The sequence below is a fragment of the Mustelus asterias genome, chromosome 4, assembly GCF_964213995.1.
Source record: "Mustelus asterias chromosome 4, sMusAst1.hap1.1, whole genome shotgun sequence".
NCBI lineage: Eukaryota > Metazoa > Chordata > Chondrichthyes > Carcharhiniformes > Triakidae > Mustelus > Mustelus asterias.
The window spans coordinates 96190095-96206441 of record NC_135804.1 but is presented as its reverse complement, the minus strand read 5'-3'; the positions used below and the strand labels follow the sequence as shown (position 1 = coordinate 96206441).

The 16347-nt window shown below is 42.7% G+C and overlaps 1 protein-coding gene across 9 annotated transcripts in view; it reads left to right on the top strand.

Annotated features, from left to right (window-relative positions):
* Nucleotides 1-12733: 12733 nt before the first annotated feature.
* Nucleotides 12734-16347, top strand: part of LOC144492865 (phosphatidylinositol-binding clathrin assembly protein) — a 148644-nt gene continuing 145030 nt past the window's right edge. For 6 of the 9 annotated variants that reach the window (XM_078211400.1, XM_078211407.1, XM_078211404.1 and 3 more), the window contains exon 1: nt 12771-13334. In XM_078211400.1, the coding sequence (XP_078067526.1) occupies nt 13205-13334 (130 nt within the window). In that variant the 5' untranslated portion in view covers nt 12771-13204. Of the gene's footprint in view, nt 13335-16347 lie in introns of all 9 variants that reach the window. The other 3 variants (XM_078211408.1, XM_078211406.1, XM_078211405.1) reach the window with 2 other exon arrangements.

Here is a 16347-nt window from a genome sequence, read left to right as displayed (position 1 = left end):
CATGTATAGCAACTCAAACTCCCTGAGGAACTGTAACAGACCACAGGAAAAATAATCATGAGAGGAGCATGTCTGGGGAGGGACAGCTAACTTCATGATCCTGAATGAGCTATAGTTGGCGGTGGTAGTCCCTCGAAATCATAACTAATATCTGTCAGACCTGATGAGTCTTCAGATGACTGAGGAGCCCAATTATGCATCCACAAGTTCCTCCGCAGTGTGGGGGCATGTTGTTGCACGGGGGAATGGAATTCAAGCTTGAGTTGGCTTCCCTCTCCTCCCTCCGCTGCTGCCTTCTGCCTTGCTGTAAAGTCACTGAGCTTCAAAGTGACTTCCATCTTGAAAGGCCCTGGAGCCATGCTGAACAATCTGCAGCCTTCTCCTCACAGTCAGTGATGATAATGTCCTGGTGCTTTAGGGCGGCCTTGAACATATTCTTATATCTTTTCCTTTGGCCGCTCTTGGAGCATTGGCCAACATAAATCTGGGAGAAGACAAGCTGCTAAGGGAAGCGGCTTCTGAGCATCTGGACATAATGGGCCATCCATCAAAGTTGGTTGATTCTGGTAATTGCAACTTCATGGAGGTCACTAGCATTGGTCCCGTGGTCTTCCCATTTGATTTCCAGGAAGTGATGTAAGCACCACTTATAAAAGCTCTCAAAGATCTTAATGTGGCGTCAATAGATAGTCCAGGTTTCACTACAGTAGAGGAGGGAGGTTAACACAATGGACTTATAAATTTAGACTCTTGTTGACTTCCAAAGGTCCCTGTTGTCAAAAGCACGTTGACACAGCTTGAATAAAGCAGCGTTGACACAGTTGACTTGATACTGGATTTTCTCATTGATTATAATCCCTTGGGAGAGGTGGTTGCCAAGGTATGGGAAGTGCTGAACATACCTCAAAGTCACCCCATCAACGTGAATGGCACAAGGGATGCTCATCTGGCTTGCGGAAGATTGGAGAAGGACCTTTGTCTTGGGGACCTCATGATCAATGAGTTTTATTGTAGCAAGCCAGTGTGAACTGTGTAGTACTTTTGCCTCTGAGTCACAAGATCCTGGGTTTAAGTCTCACTCCAGGTTTTAAGTGCAAAAATCTTTGTTGATACTCTTGTGCATTACAAAGGAAGTGTTGTACTGTTGGAGATGCTGTATTTTGGATGAGATAATCGGGTTCCTCAGTCATCTAAAGACTCATCAAGCCTGACAGGCATTATCCATGATTTTGGGGCCTCGGTTTAATATTTTTTCATTCATTTTTACGGGATGTGGGCGTTGCTGTCTGGGTCAGCATTTATTGCCCATTCCTTACTGCCCTCCATTTCAGAGGGCATTTGAGAGTCAACCACATTGCTGTGGGTCTGGAGTCACATGTAGGCCAAACCAGGTAAGGACAGCATATTCAGAACCGTTATCCCTACAAAACGCATCTCTAAACTCCAAGACCTAGGGCTCAGCTCCTCCCACTGCAACTGGATCCTAGACTTCCTCACCCACAGACCACAATCAGTAAGGATAGGCAACAGCATCTCCTCCACAATCATCCTCAACACCGGTGCCCCACAAGGCTGTGTCTTCAGCTCCCTACGATACTCCTTATACACCTATGACTATGTGGCCAAATTCCCCTCCAACTCAATTTTCAGGTTTGCTGATGACACCACTGTAGTGGGTTGGATCTCAAACAATGTCGAGACAGAGTACAGGAATGAGATAGAGAATTTGGTGAATTGGTGCGACAACAATAATCTCTCAACGTCAGCAAAATGAAGGAGATTGTCATCGACTTCAGGAAGCGTAATGGAGGACATGCCCCTGTCTACATCAATGGGGATGAAGTGGAAATGGTCGAGAGCTTCAGGTTTCCAGGTGCCTAGATCACCAACTACCTGTCCTGGTCCCTCCACGCTGATGCTATAGTTATGAAAGCCCACAATGCCTCTACTTTCTCAGGAGGCTAAGGAAATTTGGCATGTGTAGCCTCCCAATATATCCTAATTCTCGCCCCATTTTTCCTTTGTCAAAGTCCTTCTCAACAGCCATAGCCCTCTAAAAAAAACCTCCGAAGAAGAAAATTCTTATGAGGAGGCAATGTCACCTTCCCCTTCATTCCCAAGCACCAGCATAGAGGTTGGCACTGTGACACAAATCTTTTTGAAGATGAAGTGAAACACTTCATTCATTTCATTGATAATGCTGAGTTCTGTTCTTCGAGATTATGGAAGGATATACTACTATAAGTAGTGGAGGACATGCCCCTCAAAATCAATAGGGATGAAGTGGAAATGGTCAGGAGCTTCAAGTTTCTAGGTGTCTAAATCACCAAAAACTTGTCCTGGTTCCTCCACGCTGATGCTATAGTTAAGAATCCAACATGGAAGTGTGCTGATTCAACAACTGAGAGGGCATGGTAGATGGTAATCAGGTCTCCTTGCCCATGTTTGATGTCTGGAGTTGATATTGAGAACTCCCAGGGCAATGCCCTCCTGACTGTCTACAATTGTGCTTCCACATCTGGTATGGTGATGGTGGTGTCTGGGACATTTTCTGTGAAGTATGATTCCATGAGTATGACTATGTCAGGCTGTTGCTTGATTATGTCTGTGGGATAGCTCTCCCAATATTTGCATAAGCCCCCAGATGTTAACAAAGAGGACTTTGTAGGATAGACTGGACTGAATTTTCCATTGTTATTTCTGTTGCCTAGGTCAGTGCTGGCTGATCCTTCGAGTTTTATTACTTTTTGTACACTTAGTAACAGTTTGATACAATTGAGCTAGGCCCTTTAAGAGTCAGCCGCATTGCTGTAGGTCTGGAGACACATGTTGGCCAGACCATGTCAGGACTGCAAAGTTCCTTCCCTAAAGGACAATCATTTTATGTCCACTATTACCAAGACTAACTTTTAATTCCAGATTTTTATTAACTAAATTTAAATTCCACCAGCTGTTGGGGTGGGATTCGAACGTGAGTCTGCAGAGTATTAGTCTGGGCCTCTGGATTACTGGTCCGGTGATATTAGCATTACATCACCAGCTTCCTGTAAATTATTTTTGACTCCAAGGCCAGCAGTTCCTTCTTGAACTCTTCTCTGCAACTCTATCCTTGGTGGTTCATTGCCACCCTTTTCTCTTTCTGTCAGTGTCCTCTTTTTCTTTAGTTGGTTTAGTTTCTGTTGGTGTACACTTTTTATCACTGAGTTGAACCCAACTCCCATGGCCCCCGGATGTAACCCTTGTCAGTTCATATTCAGATTTCCACCCTTAGCTCTCCAATTTTCACAAGTGCATCCATTGATACTCTGCCATTCGAAAAGCTGCTGGTCTCACACCTCCATCATACCAGTCTCTGAACCAAGACATTAGGTTGTTAGTGCTCCAAGCTGACGCAATTCTACCTATAAGTCAACTTTCACTCACCATGAAACCCCCAACTTTAATTTTGACTCTCTTTGATTGTCCCCTCCCTATTCTGTTTATAATCAGGATGTTTTTATCATTATCTTTTCCATTTCTATGAAACTTGAATATCCTGTGTTCAATTGTGTATGCATTTTGGCTGCTGCTTCCAACCCCAGGCCATTATGTCTTCCTTTTTGTCCCTCTAACCCTCTTTCCTGTCACTTCCACTTCCTATTTTCTTTTCTCCCATCTTGGATATGTTGCACCCAACTGAACCCGCCCCTCACCAACCCTTCTCTATTACTTTACCTTCTTGCCACAGTCCCATGTTTGACTCCCTCCTGGAAAAAGCCCACAGCGTCCCTCTGTCCTTCTTTTGGCATTCTCAGAAGAACCCATCCTTACAAGCATAAGTCTCAACCAACTTCTTGCTATCCTTCTCATGCAACACATTACTGGAGTCTAATTTTGCTATCTGCTTTCTGTACCACTAGCTCTTCCTACGGCTGACCCTGTAGACCTTTTCAGCAGATCAACAATCAGTGTTCCTCTCCTCATCTATCTCCAGAATGTCTATTCACTTGTGAACGAGATCCTTGCCTTCTATATATATTGCAGATAATTGCATTGATATGTTGGCCTTGATGGAACTTGTGGTTGATGCTGCCTTGCCCTTTAATGTAGTATTCAAGATTGGCTGTCCTTTCATCGCCTAACATCATCTGATCCTGATCCACAAAATCTCAACCAGGTGTGCGGCCCTGATTCTCTATAAGGTTTTTTCCCCTCTATAAGGGAGGGGAGGAGACTGTCATATAATTGAAAAGATTAACATTGAGAGGGAGAAGGTGTTAGTGGTTCTGGGGGTGTTTAAAAGTGGATAAATCCCCAGATGAGGCGTATCCTATGCTGCTATGTAAGGCAAAAGAGGAGATTGCAGGTGCTCTGGGATTAATTTTCAAATCCTTTCTGGCACAAGTGAGTTGCCAGAGGACAGCTAAAATGGTACCATTATTCAAGAAAGTAGGAAAAAGACAGGTAATTACAGGACAGTGGAGGTGCTTTTACCATCCCGTTTTCGGGTGCAACGCAGTGGTAAAGTCAGAAGTAAAGCGCTTAGCATGATTAGTGCCAGTTTTCGTGCCCGGCGCCATTTTACGAGCGCCGGATTTCCGGCGCGGTCAGTCTCGTACCGGAAATGGACAGGAGGCGGGTTAATATATGGAAATTTATTATAATACTGTTTTACATCTGCTTAGCGAGCCCAGCACTCAATGGTCCGGGCCCGCCACCCCCTTTATGACCTCGCCAGGAAAGGTTCATGCCAGTAAGGAACAGACATGTTTCCCAGTCAACTTGACCGTGCCGATGGAACAGAGGCCATTGAGGATCCCGGGGAGGCCAAGGGCAAGGGGGGGTACCTCTTGGGCAGTGCCAGATTGGCAGTGCCACCCTGGTGCCTGGGCAATGCCAGTCTGGCACCTGGGCAATGCCCTCTGGGCAGTGCCAGGGGGTGAGGCTAAAGGGGGTGAGGCTAATGGGGGTGGGGGCAGTGCGGTGGGGCCAAAGGGGTAGGGACTAATGGGGGGAGGGGATAATGGAGGGAGGGTCCCCGCTGCCACTCTGCACCAATTAGGGGGGGGGGTGGCCCACTGCCATTCTGCAGGGATCGGTGGGGGGGAGGGAGGGAGAGGGGGCTCGCTGCCACTCTGCAGGGATCGGTGGGGGGGAGAGAGGATCCGTTTCCACTCTGCAGGGATCCGCGGGGAGATGGCGGCGGGTCCACGATTGGTGGGGGAAGGGCGGTGGGTCTGCGATTGGTGGGGGTGAGGGGTGTCTGCAATCGGTCGGGGGGGGCAGGGGGTTGGCGGAGGCTATATCTCGGGATGCGGGCCCCCATGATTGTAGGGGGTAGGGGGGAGCTGCTTCAGGCAGCCTGCACTCACAGGGTCCTGACAGCTCTCTCTTTGTCTGGCAGACCCCTGCTACTGTTAGTGCACATGTACAGCATCAGAGGCCTGCACATGTGCACTACTTCCGTCTGCAGGGTTTCAGGTGGGTTAAGCCCTGCCCACAGACTTCTGCAGCGAGCAAAAGGCTTGCTGATATTTTTGCGGGCAGAATGCGTATGGGGTGGGGGATGCTGAAAATAGTTTCAAATCCACCCAGCACTTAGGAAAAAAATGGTAAAATTGCCCCCAGTGAGTCTAACACCAGTGGTAGGGAAATTATGAGAAAAAATTCTCAGGGACAGTATTAATCTGCACTTGGAGAGGCAAGGATTAATCAATGATAGTCAGCATGGCTTTGCCAAGAGATCATGTCTAACAAATTTGATTGAATTGTTTGAGGAGGTGACTCGGTGTGTAGATGAAAGCAGTGCAATTGATGTGGTCTACATGGACTTCAATAAGACTGATGGAGCTGTATAAAACGCTCATTAGGCCACAACTGTAGTACTGTGTGCCGTTCTGGTCGCCAGACTATAAGAAGGATGTGGTTGCACTAGAAAGAGTGCAGAGGAGATTCACTTGGACGTTGCATGGGCCAAGAGTGTCTCAGTTAAGAGAGGCTGGTTAAGCTGGGGTTGTTCTCCTCAGAATAGAGATGGCTGAGGGGGGACTTAATTGAGGTCTACAAAATTATGAAGGACACAGATAGGGTAGATAGGAAGAAACTTTTCCCCATAGTTGAAGGGTCAATAACCCGGGAGCATCAATTTAAGGTAATGGGCAGGGGATTTAAGGAAAATCTTTCACCCAGAGGGTGGTGGGAATCTGGAACTCACTGCATGAAAGGGCAGTAGATATGGGGACTCTCCCAAAATTTAAGAAGCATGTAGATAAGCACTTGAAATGCCATAGCATACAAGGCTATGGAACAAGTGCAGGAAAATGGGAATAGAATAGATAGGTACTTGATAGCTGGTGCAGGCATGATAGGTGGAAGTGTCTTTATGTGCTGTAAAACTCTATGAAATGTGGATTAATGTGAATATTCCAAGTTGCTAACTTTATTGTGCTGATCCCCTGTTAGCTTTGCAATAACAGCAATTTGCCCACTGCAGATCTTATATGATCAGAGTTATCATTATATTTTAGACAGACACCCATTGGAGAGCCAAGCTTAAGCTGCAATTTTTAATCCATATCTACTCAAGTAACACCAGGAAGCCAATGTAATTCCTGGGTCAGACCATGAACTGTCTATGGAGTTTCATAACAAGAGTAGCTGACCACTACAAGAGAACTTCTACTTGGCGCCAATGGGCAATCTAGTCCATTCCAATTACTAAACATACACTGCAACAATCATTATGCAATAGATGATTCAGTAGTTGGACTTGCATGTATAGGAACAGCTTTTGGTAACATTATCTCGTTATTGCATAGTACATAATAGAAAGTAACAGATAATCTTAGTCAAACCAGATTGTGGCATATCTATCGAATTCTCTGAAATCATATGTCAGTTTTTCCTTCCCCTCTCACAAAAAGATTCTCCCAATCGTACGTTTTTGAAGATTCACAACTTTCTGAAATGGTACTTTGAATTATCAATTTTTATTTGGGGAAAGAGCTGGAAAAGTCAAAATCTTTTTCTTGATAACATTAAGAAATGTCTTGATAACTGACACAATGTATGAAGTTCAATGTAATTTATGTGGATCTTCTTCTTTAGCGATCACTCACTAATGAGCATGATTGTCCACCGAAGAAACTCCATGTCACTGGTCATAGGTCTATGGGTCCTTGCGTGGCTGATGACCCCGATCCTAGAGCTGCATCTCCAACTGCACACTTGGCATGTGTTTCTGGTAAGTGGAATTGGTCCTTGGACTTGAGATCGCTGGCATTCCTTTTCCAAAAATGCATCACATTAATTTGTATATAGATGGATCTTCTATAATCAGGCCAGTAAGATTCTGATTCACCAAACCCCTGCCCCCCCCCTCCACTTTAGCCTCTGACTGCTCAGTGTGCAACCTGCTCAGTCCCCTTCCTTACTAATTCTCACTCTTGGTATTGGAGCAGTTGGTGTAATTTTTGTGTAAATGCAAACCAGGAAATTCCATCCCGCTGTGTCAAAAAATAATCAATTCAACTTGTTTCGTGCAAAGAAAACATTATTTTCACTTACTGTTTACAAGACACTATGCGAATGTTGTTTTTTGTTAGAGATTTTTGGAATCAGCATGAAGTCAGAAAAATGTAGTCAAAAATGTTCACATTAGCTTAGGTACATTAGTGGGGCTGGAATGCTATACTACAAAATTCTTCAATTATTTTTTATTAGAAGGGCTGGAACTAAATGTCAAAATAATTGTAGAAGATTAATCAATTGGATGGAACAACGATTTCAATGTGCATTCCTTGATTTTATTACTAGCAGATTACCTTGTTTCTGTAAATGTCACTGGTTAAAGATAATTTTTAGCTATATTCCCCATTTGCAATCAATCAACAAATTGGTGGATTTCAAACACCAGTACTGGTGCATTGGCACAATAGATTTTCAACCCATTTATAGACCACAAAATTTTCATTTTCATAACAGACAACCAATCTGCAATACTAGTTTTTATGCCTGAGCAACAAGTTGAAAATCTTCTCCTGTCTCACAGGCTTATAATGACTGCCATGCTATCAGGGAATAGCAGGTTGAAGTACAGCAATCAGTTTCTCATACAGAAAAAGAGGAAATTAGAAAGTGAATAATTAATTTTCTTCTGATAGCCTACAGCATAGCCCTCCTGGCACCTGAAAGACAGGAAGACTTGCAGTTACATAATGTCTTTTCACATCATTGAGATATTTCAAATATTTTTCACAATGATTTGCTTTAGGGATGAAAGAAACAACACAAATGTTAAAAATGAAGCATAAGTAGTGTGCTATGTTGAAACCTTTTGGGTTGCACACATAGTGGGAGAATAGATATCAACTATGGCTGTGTAGAACTCTCATCTGTATGAGAAGATTGTGGGTTGAAGTCCCAATTCATTGAGCACATAATCCAGGCTGACACTTTGGTGCAATATTGACAGTGTTCCTTTTATGGTCATGCTGTCTTTCAGATGAGATGTTAAAGCGAGACCTCATTTGCCCTCTGAGATGGATATCAAAGATCGCATAACACGATTTGAAGATGACCAAGGGAGTTTTTTTTCATCTTTTTAGGTTTAACCTACTCTCCTTAGGAAATGCTATTCCCCAGTGCTGAGAACTAATAGGAGCCTATTCTCAAGAATCTAAAATTCTGTTTTTCGAATAGCTAACTAATAATTACTACACTCCAAAAGTGTAGTCTAAGACAATATTTATCCCACAACTATCATCACTAAAACAAATTGGCTGGTCATTATTTTTGCTGCTGTTTTTGGGACACCGATGAGTGCAAGTGACCAAACTTCAAAAAGTATTTAATTGATTGTAAGGTGTTTTGTGAGGTACAATATAAATTCAAGCTTTTTCTTTCTTATTAGTATGGCACAATCTGACCATTTTCCAATTTTAGAATCGCTAGTTTTAGGAAGAGATCACTGGAAAATCTGATGATCAATTCTATCATCCTGTTCTTAACAATGCCCGTTTCACAACACATCAGAAGACTGATTGGAAATGAGATTACATACCCCTCAATTGAGAGAAGTTCATGGCATGTTTGGATACAGAAAAGAGAAATACATAAACAAGGATATAAAAGTTTGCTATTGTTTTAAAAAATCTTTGTATAGTATCTATAGAGATGATTTCTTGTCATTGCTGCATGTTGTGACATCATAAATAACAGTAGAAACATTTGCTCTGATTAGAAATTCCTTTTGAATTTTATGATTTCAATAAAAATGTCAAAGTAATTCTGCTCAACAATGTTGCTACAGATTCTTCTAAAGACAAATTAATTGGAAGGATAACTATAAAGGAAAAAAGTAAACAGTTTATCATGGTTTATTATTCATGAGAGACTTTGGTTTTTGAGCAGAGCGTCATTGTTGCATGAAAGTCTAAAGTATGTGTTAATCATGGAATATATGGGTGAGAACATCATGTGTTATACCAGATAATAACTGTATCACCATCCTGTCTGTGGTAAAACAGCATGTCCTGGTTTGTGTGTGATTACGAAACTTTTCCTCAGGAATGTGTGGCCTGAAAATTCAAGAGACACCCATTTTTATTAAGGTGGAACAGGCTCTCCATGGATGCCATCCATCCTTAATACCGACTGGTAAGGCAGAATGACATAGCTACTTGATTGCTGATACTACTATAAAGCCTAAACATTGACCGCATTTGATGCTGAATCTGTTCTTACCATCAAACGCATTTAAAGTGCACATGGAAATATACACAAGAAATTGCCCCCTAGTCATAGAAATTATAATAATGAACATTAATTCTTCGAGGGTACTATGGAAAAATATAGGAAAAACTTGCAGAGCTACAGAAATAGGCAGGGGAGTGAAACAAGTGACTTGCTCCTGAGAGGGCCAGCAGACATAATGGTCTGAATGGCCTCCTTATGTGCTGTAACCATTCTATAATTCTATGTGCATTTTAAAAGTCAAATTTTATAACTTCCAAGAAATTTAGAATAAAGTAAATTTGAACTGGAGTAATCCAATAGATCTGAATTTTCAAAAATATTTTCATAGAATTGTTTGTCAAAATAAAGACTTGCATTTATATAGTGCCTTTCAAGACCACAGGATGTCCCAAAGTGGTATACACCCAATGGAGCACTTTTGAATTGTATTCACTGTCATAATGTCGGGATGGTATGCAATTTGCACACAGCAAGAGCCCAAAGACAGCAATGAGACGACCAAAGAGATAAACTGTTTTTGGGATGTTAATTGGGGGATAAATATCCTACCTTGGATAATTCTAAAATAAAATCTTAATACTGTGAATGTTGGAAATCTGAAATTAAAAAATCAGTAAGTGCTGGAAATACAATGCTGCCAGACCTGCTGAGTATTTCGAGCACTTTTACATCAAGGATAACTCCCCTGGCTCTTTTTCAAAATCACCTGTGAGGGCAGTGGTTTAATGTCTCAGCCAAAAGCTGTACTTCCAACAGTGAAGTACTTGGCTAAAGTGTCAGCTTTTGATTTTTGTGCTCAAGTCCTAAGGTAAGAATTGAACCTATAATCTCAACTCAAAGTACTACACACTGAGCAACAGCTTTCATGCAAGCATATTGAGGAGTATTAATATACTTAACAAACATTGTTTCATTTTTCTTTTTAGGGGAGATTGAGAAAGTAAATGCATGGACTCTGGGAGGTTAGATTGGTCAAGTGTCTTTTACATTGTCCATATTATCAGGGTGACAAACTTCCATATTTTAAGGGGTTGTCTCCAGTGTGAATTTGAGTGATTCAAGTGGGACTGCAAGTCAAGAGATGGTGATATCACTCAACAAGATAAGTTGCTAGTTGATTTCAAACCCCCTGCCCTTGTTATTATGGTCTCAAGTCGCCCTCCACTCACACATGCCAACTGCTCCCACCTCACTCTCATGTCCCCTATTCTGATTACCAGCACACCACCTCCTCCTCACAATCACCTTACCCCACCCCCAGTCCTATGGTCCAAGCATCCCATTTTATTTATTCAGTCATTCTGTATAACATGTACTTTTGCATAGTGTAATATCACAGTAAACAACACTCAGCCATATAGCAGAACAAGCATTGTCCTGGTCACTAGAAAAGGTGGAAAAATAGTGCAACCACATGTAATTTCTGCCTCTATTATGATTCCACAATTTAGTGATACCATTCGGGTGGCACAGTGGTTAGCATTGCTGCCTCACAGCGCCAGAGACCTGGGTTTGATTCCAGCCAGTGATCTGTCTGTGTGGAGTTTGCACGTTCTCCCAGTGGCTTTTACCAGGGGCTCCAATTTCCCCCCACAGTCCAAAGACATGCAGGTTAGGTGGATTGGCTATGCTAAATTGCTCCTCAAGGTGTGTGTGTGTGGCTGTGCTTGATGTGGTACAATGCCCCTCAAGCAAGAGGCCCTTGGCCATAGGCTACAGACTTGTTCCACAAAAAATTAGCTACACAGACGAAAGTTTCACCTTCGCACTGTCAGGAGCGGAAAGTTTGACAGAGAGAAAGAGTGATGCCATTCACACCATCTCCCCCCACCCCCCACCATTCAAAACCCATCACTGTGTCTCAAAAATATCAACTGCATAGATCAGTCCTGTCACCTTCATGCTTGGCTATCAATGTGTATGCCTAAATAGTTTTTGGCAGTGGTTAGCACTGCTGCGTCACAGCGCCAGGAACCTGGGCCCGATTCCAGGCTTGGGCCACTATCAGTGCAGAGTTTGCACGTTCTCCCCATGTTCTCCTCCGAGTGCTCCAGTTTTCTCCCATAGTCCAAATGACATGGTGGTTAGGTGCATTGGTGGTGCTAAAATTCTCCCTCCGTGCACTGGAGTGCGGCGACAAGGGGAACTTCATTGTAGTGTTGAGCCTACTTGTGACACCAATAAATAAACTTAAACAAAAATCAATTGTCCCTTTAAAACTACTGGACAAGACCTAATTTGCAATTTAGCCTGGTCCCCAACCAATTTAAGAAGGAATGAAATAAAAGACTGAGTAACTTTCAGCAGGTCTGACATCATCTGTGGAGAATAGAGAACCTGGTATTGTTAAAACTCTTACTGAGCGAGAATAGAGCCAACGGCCAGAATTTTATCGTCCCACCCGCCACGGGAATCGAATCGGGCGAGGGGCAGACCATGAAAAGGTTCTCTTAACCAAAGATGTGCACGTTAGGTGGATTGGCTATGCTAAATTAGTGTCGGGGGACTAGCTAGGGTAAACACATGGGGTTATGGGGATAGGGCCTGGGTTGGATTGTGGTTGGTGCAGACTCGATGGGCCAAATGTTCTGCTTCTGTACTGTAGGATTCTATGACCTCAGGCGGATTTCACAGTTTTAGAACAAGCAAGGCCGTAAAATCCTGCCCCAACGTTTCGGGTCTGGATAACCATTCCTCAGTCAGACTCCAAACGGTGGTTCTATTCTCTCCCCAAGGATGCTGTCAGACCTACTGAGATAAATTCCAGCATTTTCTGTTTTTGTTTCAGATTCCAGCCCCCGCCTTGATGGCTGAGTAGCTTTATTGCTTTAAATATATATATATATATATATATATATAATGGATCTCCGTTGCAAAACAGCGTGTGCTGGCGGCAGCCTAACCTGCGAGATGGGGTTATTTTGTGTAGTTGCTGCAGTTCCACCTTAATCCCTGCCTGTGGTTTCCATCACCTGACAAAGCAGCTCCCAGCTCCGCCGCCATTTTGGCGCTCAGTGCCCGCCCGAGAAAGCGGAAGACAAGCCCAAGCCAAGCCAAGCCGGGCCGGGCGGGGGAGGGGGGAGGAGGAGGAACACTCGGAAAATATCACCGGGAGTCCCGTCAAATACTCTTCCCGAACCAGACATGTGTGAAAATCGCACCTGTGCTGTCGATTAATCGTGCTGCTTCGAGTTTTCCGAGGAGATAAAGAAACGTGTGTTTTTTTGTTGAGAGGGGTCAACCTCTCGAAGGCTTTTTTCCTGGGGAGGGGGGGGGGAGAGAAAAACGGGTATTTTCTTTTTTTTTACAAAACTCCTCCCCCTCTCTCTAAATTGTTAAATTCACCTTCCTTGTCAGTTTTTTATATATATCGTGTGTGTGTGTGTGGTGGAAGGCAGGAAGGGGGGATTTCCTGAAGATTTTTAACTGTCGCCTCTTTACCTGAGGAAAGGCTCCTCGTATTTGGATCATGTCGGGTCAGTCGATTACGGACCGGATCACCGCGGCCCAGCACAGTGTCACCGGCTCAGCTGTTACCAAGGCGGCCTGTAAAGCCACTACACACGAAGTGATGGGCCCCAAGAAGAAGCACCTTGATTGTGAGTACTCCAAAGGAAGACAAGAGGGGGAGAGGGGTGTAAGAGACGGGCCTTTCCGTTGCCAAGTGACCTGACTCTACCTGACTGTTAATGCCCGTACACTTACTAGTTCTTGTTTAAAAATCAGGCTGATCAAATGAAGGGTTTGTGAAGACCACAAAACAACCCCACGTACCCGCTAAATTTAGTTTCACTTGTCTTCCTCCTCATAAATCCCCTTCCGATTGCAGCATCTGAAGAGGAGCATAAAATGCTAGACTCTTGTTGTGTAGCAGAGAATGATTGTCCTGCTTAGTGTGAGAATTGGAGATAAACCTGAACTTGGGACGGAGTTGGTATAAGACTAGACCTATCAACTGTCCAGAATTTGTTGTGGAACTCTTATTTCTTCCAAAAGTTGAAACTTTTTCATGTATGTGACTTTAAAAAATCAAAAAATAGAATTTATTTTTAATCCCCATTGTTTAAAATTATCTTTTGATTACACTTGAATTTTCCTTTTAATGTTCCTCTCTGTTCTGTGTAAAACAGAACCTGGGCATTGCACTGTAACAGAGTTGAAATAAGGGAAAATTTACCAGTAGCCCTGACACTGCCACCTGTGGAATGAATGTAACATTAAAGGAGGGCTCATGCACTGCTATGCATGTGGACTTTGAAACAACCCCTGGAATCAGTGAGGATAGAGGGTAAAGCTAAATCGGGGTTAAGACAGTACTTTTTCCAGAGGGGAAAAAAGTTCAACTTTAGCAAGATACTACCGTGGTCTCAATAAGTGACTGGCCGTCATGTCCTCCCTCAGGGTTTGTCAGGTGAATGAAGAGTGACATGCAACTCTTCATTCACTCATTCATTTACAAGAATAAGTTAGAACTTGGAAAATACCTTTGGTAAGTGGTGGTATGTTACAGGTTACTCAGGAGTGCATCTTTACATACATGTTTAGTCTGGAGCTATACATAGTGATGATGGTAGAGGCACCAACTTCCTTTCCAACACATGGCTGGCCAGGAATCTTTCCTGCTTCTACCACCTGACAATGGCACCTATTGCAAGGATTTGTAAGTTGATAGTCAACTCCTTTTATCTGTGTTATGAACACACTTTCCTTGGCTATCAAGTCCTGAGGTGGGCCTCAAACCTGAAACCTTTGGCTCAAAAGTAGGGATGTTACCTACTGCACCCTCAAGACCACCTCTTTGGTAAATAAGGGACTAAAATATAGGCTAAGTTGCCCCAGCTAATATCTGATATTAATTTTTTTTTAATGAAAATGTAACCCTGGTATATCACTGGTGGATTTGAATTGTATGTTAAATTTTAAGTATCAAGGAAGTTGGAGCTTGTTTTGATAACCTGGTGTACACGAGCTGTATTTTATTTTGATAAAATGAATCTTCACGTAAGTTACTGGTTATGGAAACGAGTTTCAAGTTGTCAACATTGATCCTTTAATGTGCTCTTCTATAGAAAGAAACTTGGATGGATATACTAAATCTATTTCACATGTTTGTATGGCACATCTGGTTCAGTGATTACAATTAATGGAAGTGACAAAAATTCAACCTCTGATAGATTTTTAGCCGACTCATTTAATTTGCAAAGTTGTAGTGCAGTTTTAAAATTGACAGCCCAAGAATCAATTGTTGCCCTACTACGTGCAGTCTTTTTTGTATGTGGGGCTTGATTACAAGGAAGTAACTGGCACATGACTCCTACAAGCTGGGAAGGCTATAGTTTTAATGTCATGAATGCTGCTGTAATTTGGCTGTGATGATGCTTGCAGTCAGTTCTTGAGTATGTTTTATATGTGCAAGAAGTCAGTGAAGTTGGGAGAGGGACTTCACACTCATTTTACAGAGCTACCAAGTTAGCAAAGACTGCAACTACATTCTGACTGGTAACAAAGCAAAATTAAATGGGAACTGTTGATGTAGGAATGTTGACAGAAAAGGAAGTAAATCTTTTGGACAGGAAGTATGCGCCTTGCACAATTTTAATACCATATAACTGGATACACAGCATGATAATACAAGGCACCTAGAATGTGATGCATGATGTTTATTCCGAAAGTTGTTGGAATGCGGTGAAGTTTTTTTTGAATAAGGTATCAACCAAAATAATTCCATAATTATTGGCCAAAATAATAAGTAACTATGGTATCTACTGTACATTACAAAAAATTGCTTCCAGAATTTCTCAGTTAATAACTCGTCTTTCCCTTTACCTTCCCCAGGCATAAACAAAAACTGAAATTTCATTGGTATTATGCGAGGTCATTGACTTGACACAATAATTCATCCTGTCTCTACAAGTCTGTTCGACATGCTAAGTGTTTGCAGCATTTTTGGGTTTTTTTCCCCTATATTCCCAGAATCTACAGTATTTTGCTTTTTGTTTGCAAAGTGATACTGTTGTTTCTCTTTCAGAATTTTTTCACTAACTGGTTTATGAATCAGTAGGTGCCGGTTGCCCTTTACTAACTTCTCGAGTGCTGTTTGTCATGTTTGAACCTTGATCTTCATATCAGGCATTTCACTGCAAACGGGCAGCACAGTGACCTTTGATTCTGTCTTGCCCAACTTTGTTCCACAGGATCACTGTATCATTTGAGGAAGGTGGCCAAATATCCCTTTTTAGGAAGCAACTAAGTTTGTGTATTTGTTAGTGTCACTAGTAAGCTTACATTAACACTGCAATTAAGTCACTGTGAAAATCCCCTAGTTGTCACACTCCGACGCCTGTTCGGGTACACTGAGGGAGAATTCAGCATGGCCAATGCACCTAACTAGCACATTTTTCAGCCTGGGAGGAAACCAGAGCATCTGGAAGAAACCTCCGCAGATGTGGGGAGAACATGTAGACTCCGCACAGACAGTGACCCAAGCTGGGAATTGAATCCAGATCCCTGGCGCTGTGAGGCAACAGTGCTAGCCACTGTGCCGCCGCATCACGCAGTATATTTGAACACAATTGTTAAACCTTTTCAATGCATGTCTAAGCTTTGCTTTAA